General features: G+C 41.1%; 1 protein-coding gene across 1 annotated transcript in view; it reads left to right on the top strand.

Annotated features, from left to right (window-relative positions):
* Positions 1-27,656, top strand: part of FER (FER tyrosine kinase) — a 176,472-nt gene that overhangs the window by 54,073 nt on the left and 94,743 nt on the right. The window contains exons 11-13 of the mRNA XM_063129537.1: positions 14,531-14,623; positions 19,089-19,292; positions 23,548-23,670. Coding sequence (XP_062985607.1) covers positions 14,531-14,623; positions 19,089-19,292; positions 23,548-23,670 — 420 coding nt within the window. The remainder of the gene's footprint in view (positions 1-14,530; positions 14,624-19,088; positions 19,293-23,547; positions 23,671-27,656) is intronic.

Raw genomic sequence — 27,656 nt, 5'->3', positions numbered from 1 at the left:
TGAACGAATAAACAACAAAATGTTGAGGATCCTGCTTTGAATTAAGCATAGAGATGTAAAATTTCCAGAAATTTTGAAGCCATGGAAAAAAACTGTTTGTTTTTTTTAAAAAAAAAAAAAAAAAACCCAGAAATTTTTGGAAAAATTGAAATAATGCAATATCAGCACTTTTTACAGATTGAAAGTCACTTTGTTACTTTAGTAACATACAATGTAATTATGTCCAAGTTGGTTTGGCATAAAATTATTACATTTGGTATATTAGAAGTACAGTGTATTCAAACAATTATTACAAATTTAATTTACTTTTTTTGGTAACAAATAGAGCTACAAGCTCCTGAACTTGAACTGTAAGGAACTTCTTTGGTTCTGCCAGTTTATGAAGAGCAAGCAAAAGGAAAAAAAAATCAAAAATCAATTTAAAACAACAACAGAAGAAACCACCAACATTAGTAACGCAGAAAATTATTTATGTTTCCGCTAGTCCTCCAGTGTCAAGACATAAAGCACCCATTTCCATAAAAACTGAGAAAAAGGGGAACCAAGATTCAGTGAATATGCATGAAATTTAATCAGACTCATTTTCTGACCTATAGCTATCACGATTAGTTTCAGTCTCTGCTTCAATGACAGTGCCCCCTAGAGGCAGAAATGCATCTTGCTCTTGCATTTGAGAGTTGTAGTCTCAGTTTGCAACCTAGGACTTTCTTGTCCTTGGTGCACAGACATTGTAATAATCTGATACTGTACAGTTTTTAGAAGTCATTTGGAGAAGTAAATATCTGAACACCTTGTCTTATCATTTTATTCATCATGCTAAAGTAAAACATCCCATAATCCTTTTTTTCTTCATTTTTTCATTTTCCCATTTTTTGGGGGGAAAAACCAAAAGAGGCTTCGGAAAAAATCTGTTCCCCCCCCCCCCCCCGAATTTTTCTGGTTTTTTTCCAGGACTTCACATCTCTAATTCAGCATTGCTATTTGTGTTTTCTCTAAAGTACTTACTTCACTTGTGTTATCAAAAGGGATTGAAAGTGTTTGCCCCCCTATGCTTCCTGTGATACATTCTATTGCAGGAAGTTCTAGGGAGGGATAGCTGTATGAATCTATTATAGTATGGGCAGTTAAAAAGCTTGTGGCATTTTAAAGGTGGATAGAGGTATTGTGGCAAAAGTTTTCATGGACCAGAGCCCACTTTATGAGATGAGCAAGGAAGCGACAGTAGCCAATGCAGTGTGTTTGTTAGTATTTAAAGTGCTACAGATCTCTCTGTTTTTAGAGGAAAAAACTTAATATGTATGGAGGAGGGGGACAAATTCCTCTGCATTTTTCTCTTTTTCTTACGTTCTACAATTGCACATATTCTTTGCAATTGGAGAAATGCATTGCTATTGGAGAAATGACTGGAGTGTCAAGACAGTGTTGGTAGGAGTGTCAAAGGGCTAAGCTAAACATTCGAGTAAGCATGCATGGTGGACCTATGCACGTTAGCTTTACCTACTCTCATGGGTGTGGGTGTGTGGCCCTGATTTGGACTAGGACCATGGTACTCTGGAGGTGCTGGGTTAAGCCTTCCCTGACCCATTTTTGGGGTGAAATTCTACCCCCTGTGGGTAGAGAGTTTTTTAAAAAGGTCTCCATTAACTCCAATGGAGACATTTTTTTCTTTTTTAACACCCCCTCTCCCATGGGTGGGTGGAATTTCGCAAATAAAAAATGGATGGGGGAGATTTAACACCAAGGTCCAGTTATAAATCAGGGCTGTAAGTGTTTACAGGAGAGATGCTATGATGTCTAGTGCTTACCCAAATGTTTAGTTTAACCCTGAGAAGGAGGGAAGGATGCACATGGAAGAGAAGATCTCTACGGTTCAGTTGCGCTTCTCTCGTAGCTGCAAGAGGAGCGCTCGGGGGCTATCTCAAGACCTACTTGTAGATAGCTCATTTCAACTCATTGTCTGCTGTTAGCAATATGCTTTTCTGCTTGTGGTACATATTATGTACTGTCAGCTTTGTAGTTTAAAGCTTGTTTGCATACCGCTGCACATGACATTAAATTGAGAAATTGTGAACTATGAAAAGCTTTTGGGAAAAGTTGGCAAATTAGCTGTGCCATTTAAATAAAAAGGTGAACTAATTAACTACAGATCTCCTTGTTTGAGCCGTTTCTGTCTTATCAGGGGATTGTATCATTAGGTTAATTGGATTTAAGGACTAAGAAATGAAGTTGATGTTGAGTTTGATGCTATGATGTTTAGTGAGCTAGGTCTGAAAGTGAACGAGTGGTTTAAGGTGCTCATAACAGTTCTCTTATTCTGCAGGAGCCTTGTTTGTATTTGCACTCAATGTCCATTTTGTAATCAGATGATTTCATTGCTTAATGGCTGTTCTTAACTATTGTTGATACAACCAAGCCATTCTTGAGCTCAAAGTTATTAACTTTTAGTTGCAAGATAGTTGCTTCAGCTTGATTTAACTTGTGAATCCAATCCCTTTTCCAGCATTTAATTTTTTTTTTTTTTAGATCTGTACATCTCCATTAAATTTTAGGTCCCAGCCTTGCTTAGGTCTTGCACAACTATGTCCTTTAATCATTGGGCCCGTTCAGAAGACACCTTAAACCACAGCTTTAACCATAGTGAATAAAACAAAAAGCCTTATTTGAACTTATTTAAAATATTCCTATGCTGCCTTTCAATTTCTTCCAATATGGGGGGAGGGCTACGGCCCTTTAGGCCTGTGGGGAAGAAGAAGGACCGAGGGGACAGGAGGAGACCAAGGAAACATCGGGGCCTGCTCCTGTTGGACTCTTCCCCCACCTCCACAGGGCAAACTGCCATCTTGGCCCTGTGGGGAAGAAGAAGGACCGAGGGGACAGGAGCAGGCCGAGGAAACATTGGGGCCTGCTCCTGTTGGACTCTTCCCCCACCTCCACAGGGCAAACTGCCATCTTGGCCCTGTGGGGAAGAAGAAAGACCGAGGGGACAGGAGCAGGCCGAGGAAACATCGGGGCCTGCTCCTGTTGAACTCTTCCCCCACCTCCACAGGGCAAACTGCCATCTTGGCCCTGTGGGGAAGAAGAAAGACCGAGGGGACAGGAGCAGGCCGAGGAAACATCGGGGCCTGCTCCTGTTGGACTCTTCCCCCACCCCCACAGGGCAAACTGCCATTACCAAGATCACCAATGATCTTCTCACTGCCAAGTCTAAGGGCCATTATTCCGTCCTTATTCTCCTTGATCTAACTGCAGCCTTTGACACGGTTGATCACGATCTTCTCTTAGATTCCCTCCATGACCTTGGACTCTGTGGCTCTGTCTATAACTGGTTCGCCTCCTATCTAGAGGGTCGCTCCTTCAGCGTGTCGGCTAACGGCAGCTCGTCCTCCTCCTTTCCCCTTTCAGTAGGGGTTCCGCAAGGCTCGGTGCTTGGCCCGCTGCTGTTTTCTCTATACATGCTGCCCTTGGGTAAACTTATTCAATCTCATGGCCTCCAATATCACCTGTATGCCGATGACACACAACTATACCTCTCATCTCCGGAACTTTCTCCTGATGTCCACGATCGTATCTCAGCATGTCTTTCAGATATCTCAGCCTGGCTGCTTCATCGCCGTTTGAAACTCAATATGGCAAAAACTGAACTGCTTGTTTTTCCTCCTAAACCTTCTCCTCATCTCTCATTCTCTCTTACTGTCAACGATGTCACGCTTACTCCGGTCAAGGAAACTCGTAGCCTTGGCTTTATATTTGATTCCTCGCTCTTCTTTATTCCTCATATCGAGGCAGTAGCTAAATCTTGTCGTTTCTTCCTGTATAATATTGCCAGGATTCGACCATTTTTGTCTGTCTCTTCTGCCAAGACTCTCGTTCACGCACTGGTTATCTCTCGGTTGGACTACTGCAACCTCCTCCTCTCTGGCCTCCCCTCATCTCACATCAGTCCGCTGGTCTCTGTCCACCACTCTGCCGCTAAGATCATCTTCCTGGCCCGCCGCTCTGACCATGTCACTCCGCTTCTGAAATCTCTTCATTGGCTCCCAATTCATTCCAGAATCCAATATAAACTTCTCCTGTTGACCTTCAAAGCTTTTCACGGTCTAGCTCCTGCCTATCTCTCCTCTCTCATCTCACACTATTGCCCCGCTCGTGCTCTTCGCTCCTCTGATGCCATGCTTCTTGCCTGCCCAAGGGTCTCTACTTCCCTTGCTCGGCTTCGCCCATTTTCCTCTGCTGCCCCTCATGCCTGGAATGCTCTTCCAGAACACCTGAGAACTACCAACTCAATCACAGCTTTTAAAACACAGCTAAAAACTTTTCTTTTCCCTATAGCTTTTAAACTTTGAGTTTGTTCTGACTCTATACTGTTAGCTTCACCCTTCCCGGTGCCTGTTTACACTTCCCTGTGCCTGTTTGCATTCTCTTTCCCTCCTTATTGTTTACTACAACTTTATTAGATTGTAAGCCTATGCGGCAGGGTCTTGCTATTTACTGTGTTATCTGTACAGCACCATGTACATCGATGGTGCTATATAAATAAATAATAATAATAATAATAATAATAATAATAATAATCATCTTGGCCCTGTGGGGAAGAAGAAGGACCGAGGGGACAGGAGCAGGCCGAGGAAACATCGGGGCCTGCTCCAGTTGGACTCCCCTCCTTCGGGAGCAGGACAATCCCATCAGCCCTTTTCCCAGTCCACTTAATTTCTCTCTCTCTTTACCTCTTCCCTCCTGAACTCCTTCTCCTTGTGTGTCATGTCTTTATTAGACTGTAAACCTGAGGGCAGGGACTGTTTTTTTTTCTAAGTGTAAGCTGCTCCGAGAGCCTTTTTTGGCTGAGGAGCGGAGTATAAATATGATAAATGAATAAATAAATAATTTGGTGCAGAGCTCATGCATTGCATGCGAGATGTCGCAGATCCAGCCCCTGGTGTCTCCAGATAAGGCTGGAAAAGAGCCCTCTCTTAATCCCTGGAGAACCATTGCCAGCCATTGTAGACATTAGTGAGCTATGTGAACCCATGGTTTGACTTGTTATAAGACCACTTCCTAGGTTGCTATTTCGGCAGCTTAAAAATGTCTTACATTTGTTCTCTAGAATAGTGTGAGCAGCATGTTTCTGTGCAACACCACCTTCTCCTCTGCCTCCATCATCACTTTAAAAAAATGTCTTTTCTGATAGAGGCTTGTGAGCTGCCCCCCTGTCCAGCCATAACAAGATCCAGCTGACTTTTTCTAGTATAGGGAGAAAGACAGATGCTTCACAGCTGTGAGCAAGGAGAGAGAAGACTCCAGCCTGAGCTGTAGATCTCAGAAGAACATCCTGGGCTGTGAAGAGTAAGGGGGCAGGTGGGGCGGGGTGGAGAGGAAATTTTTAAAAAAGGAAGCACAGGAATATTTGCACCTCAGAGTTCAGTCTAGGCAACACAAAGGGACATGGATATAGTAGAAAATTACCAGGGATCAACCTTTATTATGTCAGGGAGAAGCTATTTGGCTGGCTTTCCTGTACCATTTTTGTTGAAGATGAGAACATGAACTTTTTGCCCAATTAGAATAAGTCATAAGGAGGTATCCAGCTCACCACCACCCTCAGACAATTGGACTAAGGTAACCAAGGTGTTTGTTCCTATATGGTCCTGATTTTTTCTCCAATTGCAAAAATGACTTGCTGAAGTCAGTGTGGCTCTTACGTTTTTGGATCCCCCCCCCAACTATATCATTTCCTCTAAGAGCAAACTTAGTCATCGTCGTCCCCTCTCTAGTCTAACAGAATTAGAGCCAAGACGTAGCCACAATTTGTCAATTTGGGAAACATCCTCCTTTTGCTTAGACTAATTTGGAGACTTCAACTCAGTATGAAATCCAAGTCTCAACATTCAGAAAACTAAGTCTTTGTGCTTCTTGTTGACTATCATGGGAAATTAAACAACAACAACAACAGTATAACTCCCCCCCTTCTTGGTCAGAATTGAATAATAATTACAGATATAGTAGCCCCTTAGGAGGGGATTATCCCTGCCCAATGTCAGAAAAATAGGTGCAAGATTTTTTGTGTGTGCAATACATGCATTTATATTTTGGTTTTCTTTTAAAGGAAACTGCTTCTTTTTTATTTCTCAGCAGAATTGGATGAAATTTTCAAGATTAGTTCCCCAACTGAGGGGATCCAGTTTGATAAATTGCAGACTTTTGTTCAAGAGCAGCCTTGAGGGTCTCCAAAAGAGGACTCGCATATCTCCCTATGTTCCTTGTGGACCATTGTCCTGAAAATTATAGACACTCTAGAGGTGTCCCTAATTAAGAAATCAGCAAAGTTTCTCATGGTCCCATCCTTTTCCTCCCCCAAAGCACAGTGATTGGAGACCATGGGAAAATGTGCCATAGGATTAGAAAGTGGACCTGTTGGTCACTCAACCACAATCTCTCCCTCCTTCTGCAGCATTTAAAGAAACTAAATCAAAATACGTTACTTTGAGACATAAAGTCTGCCCAATTCTGCTTGGGCTTAGACTTTATCTGAATTCAGTGTGCATAAATGCATGCAAATTTAGAATTATTAGATGTACATTTCACCAGTGTTAGCAGTGTAATAAAAATGCCTCTGAGCTTATGCAGAATGCTTTGTTCTCTTCACTGAGCTCTTACAGCCTCCCCTCCCTATTTTGTTCCACTCCACACAACAGTCCCTCCTCCTCCTTCCATCCTCCAGCAGCTTTTCATAAAAGCAGACGTTTTGTTTTCGTTTTGTGCAATTCTCCTCTATCTCCTCCTTATTACTTGCAAGTTCACATTGTCTCCTCCAACCCATAACTTAATTTGTTCCAAGACTTCACCAGGATTCAGCCAAGGAGTCTGTTTTCAAAACTAGGCCTAAATTACGAAGAAACTCTGGGCATGGATTAAGTGCTTTTCTCTCATCGCTGAAACTAGAGTCCATGTAAAACACACACAAAACATACATAGGATTGGGCTAAAAGGGTAGACATTTCTGTCAATTGGAATTAGGCGGCCTGTTCATTAAGCCTGCTCACAATTCAGAACATATTTTTGAGTAAACATGCAGAAGATTACAAACCTCCCTGCAAAAGTCACTGGTGCTGGGATCTTATGTACACTTTCCTGTGAGTAAGTCCCATTGATCATAATGAGACTTGCTTCTTATGCATGCATACATACATACATATCTCTCCCTTCCACCCACAAATATTTAGCTTCTCTTTTTATTAATGCTTATACTGAGTCAGTCAACACTGCCTGGCAGTAGTTCTACAGGATTTCAGACAGAATTCTTTCCTAGCCCTACCAAGAAATACCAGGGATTGAGCAGGGGGTTGGACTCGATGGCCTTATAGGCCCCTTTCAACTCTACTATTCTATGGATCTGGTGTCATATATCCCAAGCCCTCTCGCTGAGCAGTAAATAGAGAAACTTCATAAGGAAGAGAATTGTTGCTCAGTGAACTATAGACCATTACACAATATGGAAACAGCTTTCTGCACTCCTCCTTCAGGGTGGATCCTCCCTCCCTTGTCTCTGGTGGGTGGCCAGCCTGACAGAGTGCCTCCCTCCTCTTGTGCCTGCCAATTTGTGCCCTTCCTCTCCCTCTGAATGAAGCGGATTTTCCATGGGGGATAGGGACCTGATCCTCTTGATTTATATGGCCTTGGGAAGGTTCTTTGCTGGCTCCTGGAGAGTCTTGGAAAGTGTCCTCCCCTACTCTCTGTCCCAACTGTTCTTCTCCTAGCTCTGCCTCTGAATCAGAATCAGAATCTTCGGACTCAACAGGGAGCCTGAGCCTAATCCTGACACCTGGGACCTTCAAACAAAACAAGTGTGCTACTTTTGAGCTTCAACCCATCCTATTGCTGTATAATGGCATCTGACAAGCAAAGCAGCCCCCAGATTCCTTCCTCTGCAACTGCTTGAACCCACTATAGTTCTGGTCAAGATAATAAAGCCCTGTGCTTCATGCTGATCCCGGCCTTTGCACCATGCTTACCTTTATTCTGCCCCAAGGCTTGGTCGTGGGTGGGCTAGTTTGCTGATTTCAGTTTGTTACAACCACATATCAGATCTGTTGAACAATAATCCTTTGGATCCATCACAAAGGCTGAGAGTTCCAAGAGCTGTTGATATCAGCTGCCTGCATTGAGAGGAAACCCTCCTCTCACCTTTAGATATTAATATCTTGTGTTACTTGGGCCTAGTGCTTAGTAACACATTTCTAGGGTGGGTGGCCTCTGTTCCTCTCTAGTCACTCTGGACCTGGTGAGGCAACAGCAAAAAGAGGGCTGTGGAAAGGATGATCTATATTCTTGTTCGCCTAACATCTCCCAATAGCCGCCTCCACGGAGAATTCCAAGAATTAGGAACTGTCCACCTTCTCACTGAGGCCTACAAGACTCAATAAATCTTGGGTCTAGATGAAACTACTGAAAATATCTAAGACATTTTATGATGTTTTCATTGTTGCCTAATAATACTATGTTAAAATGCTTTGTAAACTTTTTTATTGAAAGATGATACAAATATTATAAATCAGGTGATCATGAGGCTCTTTTTATAGATAATGGAAAGAGTGATTGGGTGTTCGTTTTTCTTGCATGCTTGTTTCTGGTCAAAAAAGCTGCATGCTTTGGCAAGCATGTTTTTTCATTTCAAAGCTGCTGTTTTAAAAGCTAACAGTTGGCTTGCAGGAACATTATCTTCTCAGCATCCTGAGTGTGTTTGGTGACTCAGCCCTTTGAGTGTTAAAGCGTGTGCCATCTGGAAACTTCTTGAAAAGCTGTTCTGCTGCCTCATAACGTTGATATAAATTAGAGTCCATGCCACTGAAGCCATATCAATTACTTCAGTGTTAAAAAGAAAGGCAGCTATTTTTGGTGATGGTGCTGAAGAGTGAATTGAGATCAGGGAGAGTTGGAAATTAACTCCTCCAGTTTGGGAACTCTGAGCTCATGATGAGCCAAGTCCAAACTTCCTTGGATGTCTGAGTTTGTAATGGGTCCTCCTGCTGACAGTCTTAGCCAATGACAGCAAGCCCTCCCAGCCTCTAGTCTCCCCTTTTCCAAATCGAAATCTCACTAAGATCAGTGGCAGAGAGTGTCCATTAATGCCAGTGAGCATTCCAGTACTCACCAGCACAAAGGATTCAACCAGGAGGCACAGGGAGTGGCTTGTTTTAGGGTTATTTAAGGGTTGCCTAACCCTCCAACAACCCCTGCTGTCTGGGTTCACACAACATGAAAAGCCATGGCAAGCCAGGTGCCCATGGGTGCCATGCAAAAATGGTGCCCAGTCGTGTCTCGCACAATGCAACAGCCTCTGCACATACATTAAGCCACAGTGGGCTGTTGTGTCCTACGAACCAGGTCTATACATAGGCTGCAGCAAGAATACTGTATGCACAGCAGTGCAGAGGACAAATAACCCCTTCTGGGGAAGAATAGTTGGATAAAGTATTCTATAATGGCAAAATTAACAAATTATATCAGAATAGCATAAAAAAGATAGAGGGAACAAATTTGCTGAAGATTGGATATTTTATTTATTTTTGTAGAAGTAAAGTAATATTCCCAGTTATTCCATTTTGTTTTTCAATAACCTTGTTTTAGTTATTTATGAAGCAATTATGGACATATAGGGAAGAGAAAATTGTTTATTCACAAGGACAATGTGGCACAGAAAGTCCTCTCTTTCTAACCCTCAGGAAGGAGTTGCCAGCTTTGATCACCGCATTCCAGAACATCCCCTGCCTACTGTGACTTGCCTCATTGGCCAGCGGCTTTATTGCTATCATCCTCCCTCCCCTTTCTGAAACCCACCCAATGAAAATAAGGGTTGTTGAGTCTACCTTGTCTTCTGTCCTTGGTGGACAGACCCATGCTTGGGCATGCAGAAGGAGAATTCGCCTCTCATGTAAGATACCGGAATTAGGATTTCCTAAGTCAGGAGTGGGAAACATGTAGCTCTCCAGATATTGTTAGTCTGCAACTCTCATCAGTCATTGCTAGCAGAGCTAATAGTGAGGGGTTATGGGAATTGTAGTCCAACAACATCTGTAGGGCCACTCATTCCTTATCCCTGTCGTGAGGGTAAAAAGAATACCGTAGTTAAGACTATTATTCTGTTGATTTTTGACTGCCCTTTCTTGATTTCTACCATTTTGACTCTTAATATAAAAATATTTGGATTGATATTTGTAAAAAGCTAGTGCTTTATAGACTCTGAATCTCTCTTGCTTATGAGCTAAGCTATTGTCCACATTCCCAAGGAGGCACTGAGGCAGTCCCTGTCTGATGCAGACTGGGAGGCTTGCTAGCTGTGCCTTTTCGTCACACACATAGTAGCTTAGATGTCCTTCCAGCCACCAATCCAGGAAGAAATTGTAGGTGGTGGCAACATGCTCAGAAGTAAATTGATATTGGGCATTTCCTCGCCTGTTCTCCCTTGAGACAAGTAAGTTGTAAGCACATGCCAGACTGCTACAAATGAAAAAAAGGGATTTGGTCATATCTGTGTGCCTTTAGTCTATAACTTGGTTTGACTGCTATGTATGACTATATTTAGATTGTTTAATGGAGCAGCAACCAGCAAATTTCCTTTAATCCAGTTAGTGGGTAAGTTCACACATAATGGTAAACCATAATTTAAGGTTATGTACATGAGCAGGAATGTGCCCACACAAAGTGCTGGACTTGAGTATTCTCCCGCCCCCTCTCCTTTTGCCCAGCCAGGAGGAGGAATAGACCAGGATTTAGTTTCACTTTAACAGCTCCCTGGCTCATTGTTATATGTAGTTTAAAATACTGCTTAGTTAATTGCTTCAACCCCTGGATTGTTTTTGTGGCTTGATTAGTTAACCAGAGTTTATTTTAAGTCACAATTCCTGATTTGCATGTATTGACAAACCAGGAATATGCTAAAACAAAATTGAAACCTGGTTTATTCCTCCTCAGGATTGGAGGGGAATAGGAGCATGCAGGCTCATTTCTGCTTATGCATGTATAATGCTAAATTACAGCATACTGTTGTATATGAATACTTGCCTGCTAAGTCAATTGATCAATTATTGATCTATCAACAGACCTTGCTTAAATCAGATTTTTCTCATTTTATATATCGTTTTTTAAAAGTAAATTTTAAGCCACTTTTTGATTTCAGTTCCTCCTTTCTACAAATAAGAATGCAGGGCATTCAGCAATTGAGGATATATATTAAAAATTAGATACATCCTTAGGATATATATGTGTCTGTGTATGCGTGTGTTCATTCCTGAAAGGTATGGGGGAAAAGTTCTCATCCTTTTTTTAATCAAAGAATTCGTCAAGTTTTGATTTGCAGTATGTGGGGGATTCCAAACTGTTTGGTTTTTGACAGGTGATGTAAGGCTGCTCTGTTTTATATAAATTCTTATTTTGTACTTTTCCTTCTATGACTTTCTTCGACTTTATTTGCGATTACCAAGGGACATTGTGAAACATCTGTCTTGTACAGAGTTTTATAAGCTCCCAGTTTGCTTCTGAGCAAATGTTAAAATTTCACCTGCTATGTTTGACTTACATTTCACACTGCTTGTTTTCCCATGTTTATGATCTATGTTGTGTGATAGCCTGTTGATTTGACTGCGTGGCTTGGATTGTGACGCTTTTTCTCAGATGCCACGGGCCAATCGCTTAATATATTGGCATCTTTAGTAGCATGTGAAATTTGGCCCAGTAGTTTCATATGATTGGGGATCTCCGTGATCTGAACAGAACAATGACTCCCGTGCAGATGGGAGATGTTGCAAGAACGTTAGTATCTCCTCCCCCCCACCCCCCCGGCCCCCTGCACAACCCCCCGGTTGAACATTTAGATTTCGGAGAAGGAGATACTTCATACCATTTGCTAAATACCCACATTATAATACCTGTTCTAGGTAATGTCTTTGGACACACGTGATGGCAATCTGTTCCATGCACAGCCACTGTCTTGCTATCAGTCTTGGCAGCTGCTGCTGACCTCCCCGTATTAAGGAGAAATCTGGAAACCTTTCTTCCCTTGGCTCTCCTTATTATTTGTGGAAAAGATTGCATTTTGAATTTTAATGTTCTTAAAGGAAATGAATTTATTTAAAGACTCCAGGCAAAATAGAATGAGGGGCATCATCGTCTCTGTCTTGGAGGCAGTGGGTGGGTGTTAGTGAATGTAAAATTAAGGCATTACTTGAATGAATTTTTAGGATTGCTCATCAGGATGCACACGCCGTTACTTGTCCCTTTCCCCCTCAGCGATAGGAGAAGCAGTCATTTAGCTGCTGCTAATCCCCACGACTCGTTTATCTGAAGAAGACCCTTTATCTTGTCATTACCTGAGGTGCGTGAAATGAGCTGATCATCCCAACTCCTGGCAGACCTAGAAGCAAAATTAGGCACCGTATCCATGGTAATGCAGCGAGCAGTTTTTTAAGGAGCCATTTAATCCATTGATATAAAATCGACCTGCCAGTGAAATCCGAGCAGCCTGTTTTATTATCGGACAGATTGTAATTTAAAATTGCTGTGCCGTGTTGTGTAGATATAAGACTGTTTAAAAGGAGTCAGACATTTTATTTGTGAGAATCTGGGGTGCAGATAGGACAGATACTGGTTGTAATGTTGTACAATGCTGTCTCAAGATTATTTTGGTGTACAAGTTAAACTTGCATCTGCTCTCCCTTGTCTCTTGTGGTTTCTTTATTCAGACAGTTTACATTCCAATGTAGCACCAAATCCAGCATGTTATAGAAATATGTAGTTCAAGTTTCTTTTAAATATCTAAAAAGAATTGCGTCCCGGTTTGGTCAATTACTGAACAGAACACCAGGGAGGATATTCAACTTTCAGCTCACATTGGCCTGTGGTATACCTTAAAGTCTTTGGGAGAAAGCCATGGATGCGTGCAAGTGCACAGTTGAGACGGCAAGTCATCCATAGGTATCCATACATGTCAATACATTGATATGTCCCAGGAATTTGGTAATACTTCAAGAGTATGGCAGGAAGTGGTGAGCTGCATTTCGAACACTTGGTTGTAACATGCGACAGTATTCATAGGTCTGGATGATAGCGGGTGAGTTCAGTACCTTAGCTGTTCACCTGAATTGGTGACCTCTGCAGGCTTGTGGTTAAATTTGAAAGATTTATATCAATGGGCCTGATCAGACAACACACTTTACTGTGGTTAGCCCTCTAACCTTTTTGCAGAAAATGGTTAGTGAGCATGTTTAAACCATGCTTATGTAGCCACCATGGTTAGGAATGGTTCACACGATATGCTAAGTCATGGTTCACATGACATGCTAAGCCATCATAAATGCTTAACCACTGTGGCCTAGCATGTCATCTGAACAGGGTGATTATACTTTGGGTGGAAACATATACAAAGATAGATTGAGGATATGTTGAAGGTACTTTGGCCAAGCAATGGGATACAACTCTTAAGAAATAATAAGTTGGACCTGAAAGAAAGTGTTGCAAAGTGGAATGTTTCTGTTCAGGATTCCAGACACTCCATTTCTTTCATTAACCCTTCCCCACCTATTTTTCCACCCACGCATCCCACATGGTCAATCAGTATTCCATGACTACTTGGTCATTTTGGGGGTCCTTTCTGTGCATTTCCCCCTGTACTTCTGGTTCCCCCAAGCCTTATCATACCCTTCCCTCTTGTGTGTGGATGGTGCCATTTTGATTATATAAGGATTAGCACTCAGAGAATTGAATCTTTATTAGTATAAATAATACAGTGTCTAAAAACACCAATTGTACTGTATACTGTTACAATAAACTTTGCTGTAAAGGGCTCAAATTGAGTATGAAGGATCCTTGCCATAGCAGAATTTTATTTCTATATAACTGTTGTTATCATCATATACTCTCTCTTTTTTAGTAGATCCATTTGCTTTGCTTGCTGAGAGATGTCTTTAGCCTGGTTTCCACCAGGCAATGTTTGCAGGCAACAGAACAACCAGGATACTCTAATCTGTAGATAGGAAACCTTAAATAGGGCTGAAGGTCTCTATTTAGGAATTTGTGGCCTGTCTTCTAATTAAGGGCTTGACTTGGGCTACTTAATGCAATTTTTGGTGGTCAAGCAGCAAGCAAACTCCCCTGGAAGATGTAAGGTGGCGGAGGAGGTTCATATGAGAATGAGAGTAAATTCAATGACATGCACTCAAAAAGACACCCTAAATTAGCAATTTGGTATGTCTTGAAGGGATAAAAAGAAGTAGTTGAGACTTGATTTTAGTATATTAGATTTTAGACTCGTTACCCAGTTTGACCATTCTTTGTTGATTTTAAACTCTCCAAAAGCATCAATGTTTCAGACTAAAATTGCAAACAGGGAGGCAATTTTCATTAACATTACTGAAGTTTGACCATTCATTTTACCCAATAAATTTGATCCAGCCAAAACTCCATCTAGCATTGGACCCTTAATCTACAAAGCAAGGGTGATTTAATTTCTGATGGTTTGCCTTTCCCTCCCCTTGTTTCTTAGGATAAGAAAGATAAAGTTTCCAGGTTTGATACCATTCGGCACTCCATTGCTGGAATGATAAGATCTCCAAAGTCTATGCTAGGCTCTTCATCGGTAAGTCCGCAGGTACTGTATTCTTATATTTGTTTGCTTTTTAACAGAAATAGTTTCCTTACACTATAATCTGTGCATAACTGCACAATTGGTAGTTGCTGCAGGACTGTTAACATTAAATTGAGTAGTTCTTAGATATAGCTAGATATGGATAGATCAGTCCGTTTCTGGTGCATGTCAGTTTTGCGTGTGTTCATAAGTATGTTAAGAACATAAGAAGAGCCATGTTGGATCAGACCAAGGGTCCATCTAGTCCAGCACTCTGTTCACACAGTGGCCAACCAGCTGTCAATTATGGAACCACAAGCAGGACATGGTGCTACATCACCCTCCCACCCACGTTCCCCAACAACTAGTGTATACAGACTTACTGCCTCTGATACTGGAGGTTGCACTTAGCCATCAGGAGTAGTAGCCATTGCTTTTCTGCATCAATGTGCTTTCTTTTCATTTTTTAAAGCCGCATCCACATGAAAATGTGGATTATTTTTTAACCTATTTCCCACAAACTCACATTTTGTATGCATTTCAACCTGAATGGCCAAGAACTAACACAAAATTCTGAGGAGTGCAAGAAAAAGGATAATTATGTTCCAGTCCACATAACTAGTCCAGGGTGTGAATCATGTCGCTTTGCTTAAAAATGGGGACCAGTCAAAGTCTGTACATCCATTAAAGATGTAGTCAGAATAAGCCACATTAGTATGGTGAGGTGGCCACAGTGCTTTCTGGATTCTGTCAGTCATTGTTATTGTGCCCTTCCTCCAAGGAGCTCAGGAGGACAGTATACACTGTTCTCCTTATATCCTCACAGCTACCCCTTAAGGTCAGTTAGGCTGAAAGTTAGTTGAGAGGGGGCTTGAACCTCAACTTCTTTGTTCTAAATACTGCACCACACTGGCTTTCAGTACTGGACTAGGAACTTGAAAATGTTTTAACTTTTTTTAATCATTCATATTTTGGGTTTACTAATTTTATTTATTTATTTATTTATTACATTTATATACTGCCCCACAGCCGAAGCTCTCTGAGCGGTTTACAACAGTTAAAAATGGTAAACATTAAAAAGTATACAAAGTTTAAAAACCATCAAAAACATAAAAACAACAGTATAAAAACAGTATCCATTTAAAACAACAATTCTGGCGTCCATTTAAAACAAACTTAATGTTGTTAAATGCTGTTAAAATGCCTGGGAGAAGAGAAAAGTCTTGACCTGGCGCCAAAAAGATAACAATGTTGGCGCTAGGCGAGTCTCATCGGGGAGATCATTCCACAGTTGGGGGGCCACCACCGAGAAGGCCCTCTCCCTTGTTGCCATCCTCCGAGCTTCCCTCGGAGTAGGCACTCGGAGGCGGACCTTAGATGTTGAGCGTAGTGTACGGGTAGGTTCATGTCAGGAGAGGCGTTCCATCAGGTATTGTGGTCCCAAGCCATGTAGGGCTTTATAGGTTAAAACCAGCACCTTGAATTGGGCTCAGAAACGTATAGGCAGCCAATGCAAGCGGGCCAGAATCGGTGTTATATGCTCAAACCTCCTTGTTCCAGCTATCAATCTGGCCGCCGTATTTTGCACAAGCTGCAGCTTCTGGACCGTCTTCAAAGGCTGCCCCATGTAGAGGGCATTGCAGTAATCTAATTTGGAAATTACCAGAGTATGGACAACTGAAGCTAGGTTATCCCTGTCCAGACAGGGGCGTAGCTGGGCCACCAACCGAAGCTGGTAGAAAGCACTCCATGCCACCGAGGCCATCTGAGCCTCAAGTGACAAAGATGGTTCTAGGAGAACCCCCAAACTACGACCTGCTCCTTCAGGGGGAGTGCAACCCCATCCAGAACCGGTTGAACGCCCCCCATCCGATCAGAAGAACCACCCACCAGCAGCATCTCAGTCTTGTCTGGATTGAGTTTCGGTTTATTAGCCCTCATCCAGTCCATTGTATATATAATAATTCTTATATAACCAGAGCTGTTACTTCATGGTTACCATTAGCATGTTCAGCATAGTGAGTTCCACAATTAGATGCACAAGAAATGAAATTTACCTGTTGGTGATAATTCAGTAGAGGTGTACGGTCTTGTGTAGAGTACATAATAGAGTACTTGTTGACTACTTCTTTACAGTAGTGTAGTCTCCATGGGTGCTTTGCTACTGTGTTGGTGGAGCTCTTAGATCATTACACTTGTAACACTAGCATTTTAAAGCATCAAGTAGCATGAAATATAGCCTGTTGTGCAGGCAGTTATTTAGTTGTCCTAATTGAAAGAGAGAAATATGGTTTGAAATACAACAAAATGACAAACTGGATGAGAAGATACTTTCTTTTTTTTCACAATAGGGGAGAATCCGAATTGGATTAGTGCTTTTTAGCATTCTTATACCACAGAACAGAAAAGTCTCCAGCTTGAGTATACATATAACTGGTAACAGAGATTTTCTCTGGCTGATTCTTCTTATCCAGTCATATTACAGAACATACAGTTATTTAGGTTATAGGTTTGTAGTATACCAACTAAATGAGAGGCTATGACTAAAATCTGTTGAGATGGCTATGAAATTACTCAAGTATCATTGTTAAGAGGATAAAGCAAAGCACAGCTTTTTTCTTTTAGGTAAACATGTTTTATGTTAGAATAGATAAACTGGGGGGGGGGGGAAACCCCACACACAATCAAACCCTTAGATGAAACCACTTTGGACATGAGCAGACCAAATAGTCCGAGACAGCTGAGTTAGCCACAGCAGGAAGAAGCCATTTCACTTCATTTTGGTTTGGTTTGTCAATTGGATAGAAGGCTATAAGGTAGTAATTTGCCTGAGAGAACCTAATTTGATCTTGTATCCTTGCCCCTCATCTTCAAGCTGAATGGTGGGGGGCAAAAACAACTTCCAGGCAGCTTTTATTATTTTGCTATATTTCTGAGAACGATGGAGTCCACCATAAGCAGGCTATTTAATTTAATTTAATTTAATTTATAGTAGTTCTATACTGCCCAATAGGCGAAGCTCTCTGAGCGGTTCTCAAAAATTAAAATCCATTAGAAATACTAAACCATTCACCTAAAAACATATAAACTAATAGCAGACACACAGGCATGTTTGGGCAACATGCAGGGGTGCCAGTATCCTTCATTTTCCTGCTGCTTCACTCCAGCACTGCATCAGGAAAGCTAAAGGGAAATAAAAAAGAGCAGCCCTTTAAATTGCCAATGGAAGTCCATGAAGATCACTTCCATAGAGTTCATTTGGCGATTTAAAGGTGCCCTGTCTGGAAAATCGGCGGGAGGGATTCTGTCCCTGGCAAAGGACTGTGTTGCCCCCATGGTCCTTGGCCAGGGCTTGGATTGCAGGACTTGGATTGCTACCCCCAATCTTATGTAAACCTCCCAGAGAGCTTTGGTTATGGGGCCATATACAAATGCGCTAAAATAAATAAATAAATAAATTTTCTATTGTTCTTGGTATGCCTTTTGCTTCCAAAAACAAAACAAGAAAGGCAGGATCTACCTTCATGCTGATGTGGGGGGATCTCTGAAGGAGTCCCCCCACCAGGGTACCCCTTCACTCCCCTGCCCCACATCTCCCTACCTCCAAGGAATCCTTTTCCCACAAGTCGGAGAATAGGATTTCTCCCGCGGCTCGTTGTTTAAAGGTCAAGCCGCGGGAGAAACCCTTTCCCCAGACCTATGGGAAAAGGCTTCCTTGGCTTTATTCATGTTAAATCTGAAGTTGTACAATGCTTGGGCAGACAAAAATATTTCGGATCACCTTAACAGGTATGTGGAGGAACCTCAACAGATAAGGTGCCAACAACAAGAAGGCTTTCTCACTTCTAAGGTGGGGTCTCCCAGCGATGGTGTCTGAAAAACTGAATAAGAGGGCAGTCTTGTGTGGAAGGAAGCGATCCTTCAGATACCCTGTTCCCAGATAATTTAACACATCAGGGAAAATATGAGGCATTTCTCACACTCCTGTAATCATTATTTCAGAATTTTGGTAGATGTTGATGACATGAGCTAGCTTTGAGTATTTGTACGTGGAAAATTAACTGCTCAGCTTTGGGCCATAAATACTAAACATCAATAGACAAATGGCCTAGTCCTAAAAAAATGAAATGCATCAGAGAGGAGGGAAATACTTCATTTTAAGAGCATTTAAACAACCTTAGCCTTGTTTTGCTTTTTAAAAATAATCTTTATATGATCTACACTGGTTTCTATTCATTTCTTTCTCTCAATTGTTCTCTAATGTGTAGCTCTGCTTGTAGCTTTTAAAGAAAGTATTAAAAAAATAGAAACTTATTCAATTTTATATATAATTAGATTTGGTTACTGTAGTTCATTAATTAATAAATGAAACAGTTTTGAGAGAGGTACTAAAATCTTTTCAATTGCACTTTAAATTAAAGTTTAATACACAATGACCTATATTCACTAATCTTCCTTTTCTTCATATTTCTCTAAGTTCTTTGACGTAATATCAACCAGCGAAAAACCCCTAGCAGAGCAAGATTGGTATCATGGTGCAATCCCAAGAGTAGAAGCTCAAGAGCTATTAAAACAGCAAGGAGACTTCTTGGTGCGAGAGAGTCATGGGAAGCCTGGTGAATATGTCCTTTCTGTGTTTTCAGATGGACAGCGGAGACACTTCATCATACAGTATGCTGATGTATGTTTGACACTGTGCTGAATTTGGCATTTGCTTTTTAAAAATGTATTTGTCTTAGATACAAGGCCTGTTTATAGCATCATTATTAACTAGGCTCCTGTAACAATGTTGTTTCCCTGCCTCTTAAGGGTGCTTTCAGACAGAAGGCTCGTAGTGCCAAGCATCAAAAGGCATGGCGCAGCTATTCTGTCTTTTCTTCCTTAATGGGTTTCTGTTGGGTGAGGGAAAAGATGGAAGAAGTGGTGGGAAAGCACACAGGGGGGCTACAAGTGGAAGACATTGTCTTCTGTCCCCAGTGATGTAAAATCCTGTGAATGAGGGAGTGCAGTTGCACAAGTAAAACCTCTTCTGGAAGCACCAATGGTTAAGAAAGCATTATCTGCTGAAACATTCCTCTGTAAAACACACACGCACAAACTGTCCTGCTGGATAGGACCAACTATCCATCCCGTACAGCATTCCATTTCCAGTAGTGGTCAGTCTGCCACATCCTAGTCCTTTTTTTTTTGTTCCCAGCATTTGATGTTAAGCATTATACCGCATCGAAACAAAATAGAGTCTAATGACAAGAACTTCTGCTCCGCCTTCTGTGAAGGGAAAATTTGAGGCTGAGATGGAGACAGGGACGTGCTTTGTTCCATTTTGCCCATTATTGCCAATGCCCTACATCAAAATTATTTTTCATCTTTGTGTCCTCTTCTTTCATTCCTATTTCTGATTTTGAAGGGTGGACAAAGGCTGTCCTTTTCACTTGGGCAAGACAAGAGAAAATAGGATATCAGTGCAAGCCTTACTGGGGTGTTCAATGACTCATGTGCTTAGAATCACGCGCAGGGATCAGTGGAGCTGTGCTTGCACAGACCCATCCTGTCCATCCTGTCCCTGTACCCTCCATGTACTGCCCTTTGGCTACCATTCTCCATGATTGGAGGAGGAGGTGTAAAGCAGGGATCTGGCTCCCTGTGCATTTATTTTAGAAGCCTGGCCATGCAGGATTCTACACATGTAGAACAGGCTCCCAGCTTCTCATCTTCTCCAGTGCATGTGGGGCGGGGACAGGGTTGCAATGGAGGGGCAGACCAAGCTAGCAGAGTCCACCTTTCTTCTAATTGCATGAGTCATTGAAGCGTCAAAGAGGGCTGTAGCATTCCTTTGTTCTCAGCACATGTCACACAATCAAACTGCTGAACAAAGGATTTAAAGTAGGACTACCTGCAGAGTAGAACTGTGACAATGATCTTCTACTCACCCATTTTCTTTTTACACAGAGGCTCCCACAACTTCAGGTAAACATCAGAGTTATCCCCACTGGGGTCCACTTTTCAGTTCGCTACGCTACCTTAAAATATTATAGAAACATTTTCAGTGCTGTAAAGTAATCAGACGAATCGACCCTCAAGGCCTTTTAGGAGCCAAGAAAGAGTGTGCTCAGTCGTTAGAGATAACTGTGCTGTATACTCCATTGCTGATTGCAGGAATTATTTTTAGTGGTAATGTGGGCTGTAATTGTAAACAGGTGTGTTAGTATTGGAGGAAGAATTGCAAATGCCCTGTCGAGTTCTACTAAAATAAAATAAGAAGGTGTGCAAGATATGGGTATTAATAGTACTGCTCTAAGGGTTCTTAGATAAGCTTCAGGTGTATTACGTTCATTTTTTGTCACCATCTTTTAAAATTGATGAAGGAGGATAGGAGACCTGTAAAGGCTTAAAAATCTATAGTGTGCTTTTAAAACGCTCGAAGAACTAGGCTTTTTTTGTTTTGAGAATATTGATGTGGGCTATAGTAATAGTTCTGAAGAAACTAAGGACAAACATTCAAAATAACAGCATGTTCTACTCAAAATCTGAGTGGTTAAAAGGATGACATTTTTTACTTTTTCTGTTCTTGATTATGAGCAAAGTGAGCATAGAATCAAGTTGTGGTATTTATTCCAAACGAAGAGCCAGGTTAGATCAGATCTCCTGCTATTTTTAAAATGTGTGGGGCAGGAGTGGCTAATTCAGTTTAAGACCCTGTAGGGAGAGGGAAGAGGGATTCAAACCTTCCCTTCCTGTGCCATTTTCCTGTTGGAAACCCTACACCCCCCACAGGAAACTGTTGTTTTCCAGTGGTGAGGACTCCCACACATGGCTCTTTTGCCCCTTGGGGGTGCACATTTTCATTGGGAAAATGGCACAAGGGAAGGGCTTAACTTTCCCTAGCCCCGACATCACAGTCCCAATCTGAATCAAACACTCTTCAAATTTTTAAAAGCTGTGAAAGACCTCATCATGGATCTCCTACTATCTCCACTGATCATATCCTACATAAAGCAAAATTACAAGGGTGTAACGACAAAACCTTCCCTGTTTGGAAGAATAACTGGACAGCTGAAAAACTGTATGGAGGTTTTTTGAGTTTTGGGGCTGGGGGTCATTGAGGTGAAACTTTGTGGAGTAGGATTAGATGTTCACCCTCAGATCCCTCCAACTATAGAATTCTGATAATGTATCATTAAAAGCAAGTGGCAATATATCACTAACAAAAGATTGATAATTGTAATCTTCCTGTGGCTTGAGATGATACCTGGAAAGCGCTGCAACGCTAGGTTTCACTGGCTGAAGCTCTACAGTGTAATCATTTTTGTACAATTGAATTACCTTAGGGATGTCTGCTTGTCACAGAGGGAAAGGATTGAAGCTTTTTTCTTTCTTTTTCTGTGTTCAGCAATACTCTAAAAGTGCTCATCAATGAAAAAAAATTGGCTGAGCACAATTCAGAAATATTAGTACTGTGTACCATTTCAACCATAGTCAAAGAAATACTTCTTGATGGGAATCACTGTTAAAAGCACATTATGTACATATAATGACCTACCTTCCTTGTTTGAGGCCTTCTCTCCATTTTTCCTTTCATAATTAATGTTGCATACAGAAACAACCATGAGACACATCCTCCCAGGTTTTGATTCAGATTTTGGTGGCAAGAGGAGCCTTTGTATTTACTTTGATCTTCCAGTTCCCCGTGACTCACCACTGTGTGTCTCCAAGGATGGCTGAACTAGTCCTTTTTACCCAGCTACTCCAGTTGATGAAAACATTAAAGGCAAAACGGTCCTTTCTGATTATATCCACAGTTTACTAAATTCCACATGTGGACTTTATCCACTGAAAAAGTATTGGAATAGCGCAATACTAGAAGATATATATTGCAGATACTTTTCAAAGGATAAATTTGGTTTAAAAGAACAAATAATTGGAAAATCTGCCCCATTTCCATTTCAAGGCTTAGAATACAGGGCCAGATTCAGGTGGGGACCTTTGTTCCTTGTTACATTTGGAAGTGTTTGTGGTATATGTTAAATGGCCCCAGATGTAGCTTGTTATAATCACTGAACACCTTTTAACAATGACCTTGCCTTCTGTTCGTATGCTATGATATTTCTACCTCAGTTTTCTCATAAATTATATATCTAAAGAAGTTAAATTGTTTTTAGCCATTTTGGTCATGGCAATGGTTATATTAAATTATTTTCACACTAGCCTTCTGACATACATTTTCTGGCTTGCTAAACCATAGTTTAGCTAGTCAGGAGCAAACTTTCTCTTCTGAATTTGGTTTAAGATCACAGCTTCCCTGTTTTGTACATAACAGGAAATTGCAGTTTAAGGGCACGATCCTGTACATATTTAAACAGAAGAAAGTCCTACAATTTCCAGTAGGACACTGCCGCAAGTTGTAAGGCTTTTTTTCTGTCCCAGCGTGTGTAGGATTGCACCCTAAGTTAACTAAAATCTGTGCACTGATGAAAAGAGGAGAAGCGGTGGAGAAAGCATGATGTTCATTCCAGCTGATAAACTGTGGTTCAGCAAACTAGGCCAATGTAAACCTTGGCTCATGTTTTAAAGCTATAATTAACTTATAGTGCAGCCTTGAGCATCAACTGCTACACGCCCCAGAAAAAAAATCTTTCACGTTAAAACATTCAGTTCTGTAGCTGTTTGTCTTAAAACAGAGCTGAATTGTACACGTACAATTGTTAATTCAGTGAAAATCACTTTACTTTATATATTACTTGCTTTGACACCCAAATAACCGAATTTTAGTTTATTCCCTTCTTTCGTAATTCACAGATCAAAAGTATGTAAGTTCATGAAGATGATCCTAATCACTCTCTAAGAAAACTGATAGAAGTCAGACATTTTCTTATCCATGGTAATAGGAGGTTTTAGTTTAACATCTGTATTTCCTCTTCAATTTCTCCCCTTTATAGAATCAATACCGATTTGAAGGAACTGGGTTTGCCACTATTCCTCAGCTCATTGAACATCATTACACAACAAAACATGTGATTACAAAGAAATCAGGTGTCGTTCTGCTGAATCCTGTCGTTAAGGTATGGATATTAAATACCTATAACATAAGGTTGAATTCTGTATGGTTTATTTACATTCATTTAACAGTGTTCTTGCACTTCTCAGCAGAAAGTTTCTGTATTTTATGGAAGGTGACATTCTGTGCTAATTAGTTTGACAGATCTCTATGCATTCATTCCTGTTACGCTGCAACATTTTAACATTTATTTGAACATAACTTATTGTAGTAGTAGTTGTTGTTATTATTATTAATATAGCACCATCTGTGTACATGGTGCTGTACCGAGTAAAACAATAAAATAGCAAGCTGTATTACCATTTCAGTGTTCTGACAGTGCTACTACCTAATACTAGCACTTTCCTCTGAAGACTGGGAAGTCAGAGAAGTGGGGAAACCTTTTCTTTTATCTGTAGCCAGATTACGGATGCCTAGTGTTATCCATTTTTAGAAAAGCTTCTCTCTAACCTTTATATAAATCTTCTGCTTAAATAATTATAATTCTATTGCCTTAGATTCAACAGTGTCCTTCCGCCAGCAGAACAGAAACTGCTGGCAGAAGGGATTTGCTCTCCCTGATGCAGACTCATGCCTGCCCCCCAAGTCTGCTGCAGAAGGTTAGAGGGCTCTATGTAGCAGATTTGGGAAGGGGTTGTGGGGGTCTGCAGAGGGGAAGGAGAGGACTGGGAAGTGCTGTTGTTCAATTAGAAATTTATTTGCGTGATGATGGATTGAAGCCTTCATTTAGTTTATGTTCTGTACAGAAGGATTTAAAGGGACAGAGAGCCCTATAGACTTCTTTCAACAATTTATGACAATTTGGCTTGAATCTTGAGAGATATGGGGGTCATTTGGTGCATTGTTATTTTCTGAAACCCAAAGATTTGATTTGACATACAAGCCCAGCACAATTTTGTGTCAGCCTTGTAATACTTATTTTTTTTATTCTATTTTATTTTTGTCTATTTATTTATATCCTGCTCTTCCATTTAAAAACAGCAACAAAGCACAGGGCATCTTATAACCAATTCTAAAGACATAATAATCTCAAAAGCAATTTAAAAAGACAGGAGCACAGCAGATGAAAACCAAAATAATCTTGTTTATCCAAGGAATCAATCAAAGTACTTTTAGTTTGGCACCCAAAAGATGGATGGAAAAGGAAGGTTTTCATGAGATGGTGGAGCACTATCAGAAAGGGGGAAGGTGAGCTTCCCTTTTGCACATGAATATTTTTGTGAACCTTCATGTATGAAAAACAAATGGCATATTTGTACTTGAATATCGCTTCAGATATTGTGCAGTCAAACCTTTATGCCTTTATTCAGTTCTATGGTGTGACTGCACTTGGAATACAATGATAGTTCGTCATGGTAACTGCACCACAAAAAGGATATAGTAAAGCTGGAGAGCATTCAGACAAGGGTGAGCAAAATGATTGGGGGTGCAGCAACATCTGTATGAGGAAAGGTTACAATGTTTGGTGCTTTTAAGCTTAGAAATAAAGTGAGCGGGGGGGGGGCATTATAGGAGGTGTAGTAAATTATGCATGTTTTGGAGAAAGTAGATTGGTTTGTTCGACTCTTATATTACCAGAACCTGGGGGGTTACTCAATGAAGCTGAATAGTGGAAGATTCAGGACAGGCAAAAGGAAATTATTTTTTATACAGCACATTGTTAATCTGTGGAATTCATTACCACGAGATGCAATGATGGCTGCCAACTTTAAAAGAGGATTTGATAAATTCATGGAGGATAATGCTATCAGTGGTTACTAGTCATGATGGCTATATGTTATCTTCAGTATCAGAGGCAGTATGTTTCTAAACACCAGTAACTGGGAAACACAACTAGCAGACTGCTGTTGCACTCTTGTCCTAATTGTGGCCATCAATTAGCTGCAGTGGGAACAGAATACTGGACAAAATTGGCCTTTGGTCTGATCCAGCAGAGCTCTTCTTGGGTTCTTACTCTTTAATTCATATCTGTGTAATGTGTGCACTTTAATTTCTGGTTCCGTTATTCACCCAATTTTCAGTATATCAAATTCCACTTGTTTGCCACTCTATCCCTCTGTTCACTCACCTGAGTGAAGGTGCATTTTATGCGATCACCTACAAACTGAAGATTTCATTTTCAAATGTTCCTCTAAAAGGTACTGCGGGGGAAAGAGAAATAAAAGGTTGTGCAATGTCAGGAGGAAAGTAACCCAGAGTAATTTACATCAGGCTCTTCTCATTGCACACCTGTGCCAAGAGCTCTTCTGTCTTCTTTAAAACTAAGTCCATACAAAGCAGATCAGTAGAGAGACAGATGAGGGGGCAGGACTTCAACCTGTCCTGGCTATTGAACTCTCCTTGAAGATTTAGATTTATACTTCGGGTGTTTACATGGACTCAGCTCTGAACCTGCATGCTTCAGTTTTGGTAGTGGCCTGGAGTGATGTTGCATAGATAAGGCTAATATGTCAGCTAAGGCTAGAATGCCTTTCTGGGAGTCATCAGATTTGGCCACTGTGACACATTACTTTGCTACATCATGTTAGGTTTACGGTAACACAGTCCATGCTGGGCTGCTTTTGAAGAGTGATCAGAAACTCCAGCTGATTCAGAAAGTTGAAGATTGTTCACCAGGGTTGCTTATTGGGGGCATGTGACTAATGTTTCAACAGATTCACTGACTGCAGGTCTGCTCCTGAGCCCAATTAAAAAGTGCTGGTTATGACTTACCAAGTCCTACATGACTTGAGATGTGGTTTTTTGAAAAACTGTATTCTACTATATGATCTTGCCTGTATTTTAAGATATTTCTGCCGACATTTGAAGCTTGTTTGGTAGGAACATAAAAGAGGAACTTCTTGGTGGCTTCTTGCAGGATCTGGTTTGGCTTAGCCAATGGAGGTCCATCTAATCCCTTCTTTGATAAACTTCCACCAGCAGGAGAAGACATTTTTATTCAGTCAGGCCCTAATCCTGATAAATTTACATGTTATGGCCATTGTAAATATATTGCAATTTGTTAAACCTGTTTGGTTTCAATATTGATGTTATTGATGAGTTTATGATTTCATTGTTTTATGTTTTACGGCTGCTAGCCACTTTGAACTTTACTATGGACCTAAGTATAAGGTAGAGGCGGGGTCTGAGCTCCAAAACTTAAAAACACTCCTTTGAACTCCCCTGCTTCAACACCCATTTCTCAGAAGGCATTAAAGATGAGAATGTTACCAGCAAAGAGCTGTAGCATGGGGTTGGGGTGAGAGGGTAGAGCCCTCTGACTGACACGTGATTCTGGCCTGTAAGCCAGCGCTGCATTGTAGAAGGTGTTTTTATTCCGCTTCGATAGACACTTCCGTTTCAAGGAACAAGCCTGAAACCCCCTTTTCCTTTCCTAAATCTTCCAAACCTGTCTGGTTCCTACAGAGAGGCTATCAACTTTCTTAGCTGCAGGCATGTTGTTCAAGGTTGAACTTTTGAGGTACCCTGGAGTGATTCAATTCCCGTCCCTGCAAAAGCTGAGCAGAGTGAAGCTCGTACCATTCTGACATTCCACAGCCTGAGCAAATTCAACCAGCTCGCCCTCCCTCAGCCTGCCATCATACGAGAAACCAGGCTGAGCTAAGCTTTCTGAGGCTGCAGGCTTTCTGTGACTGAATTGGATCTTTAAACCATCCCAGTCCACTTCTGAATTAGATTCTGGCTTCAAAACTACAGGGCCCATAGCAGTGCTTTGGCCCACCTCGACACCTAAAACATTCTTGAAAATAAAGGTGGTGTTGGAATGCAGCACTTTGCATTGCAGCATGCCAGCTTACCAGTTAAAAAAGAATAATTTCAAGAAATCTAAAAAATAAAATAAAAATCAGGACATTGGTGCCTGCAGGCAACATGCTAGAGACCCCAAGTCTAGAACATCAGAAAATTTTCCAACATAAATTAAAAGTTTGTGGTGCAAATTAGCCTAATTTTTTTTGTAAACCGCCCAGACAGCTTTGGCAATAAATAAAT

The sequence above is a fragment of the Elgaria multicarinata genome, chromosome 6 (assembly GCF_023053635.1).
Source record: "Elgaria multicarinata webbii isolate HBS135686 ecotype San Diego chromosome 6, rElgMul1.1.pri, whole genome shotgun sequence".
Lineage (NCBI taxonomy): Eukaryota > Metazoa > Chordata > Lepidosauria > Squamata > Anguidae > Elgaria > Elgaria multicarinata.
This window is presented reverse-complemented; position numbering and strand designations above follow the sequence as displayed.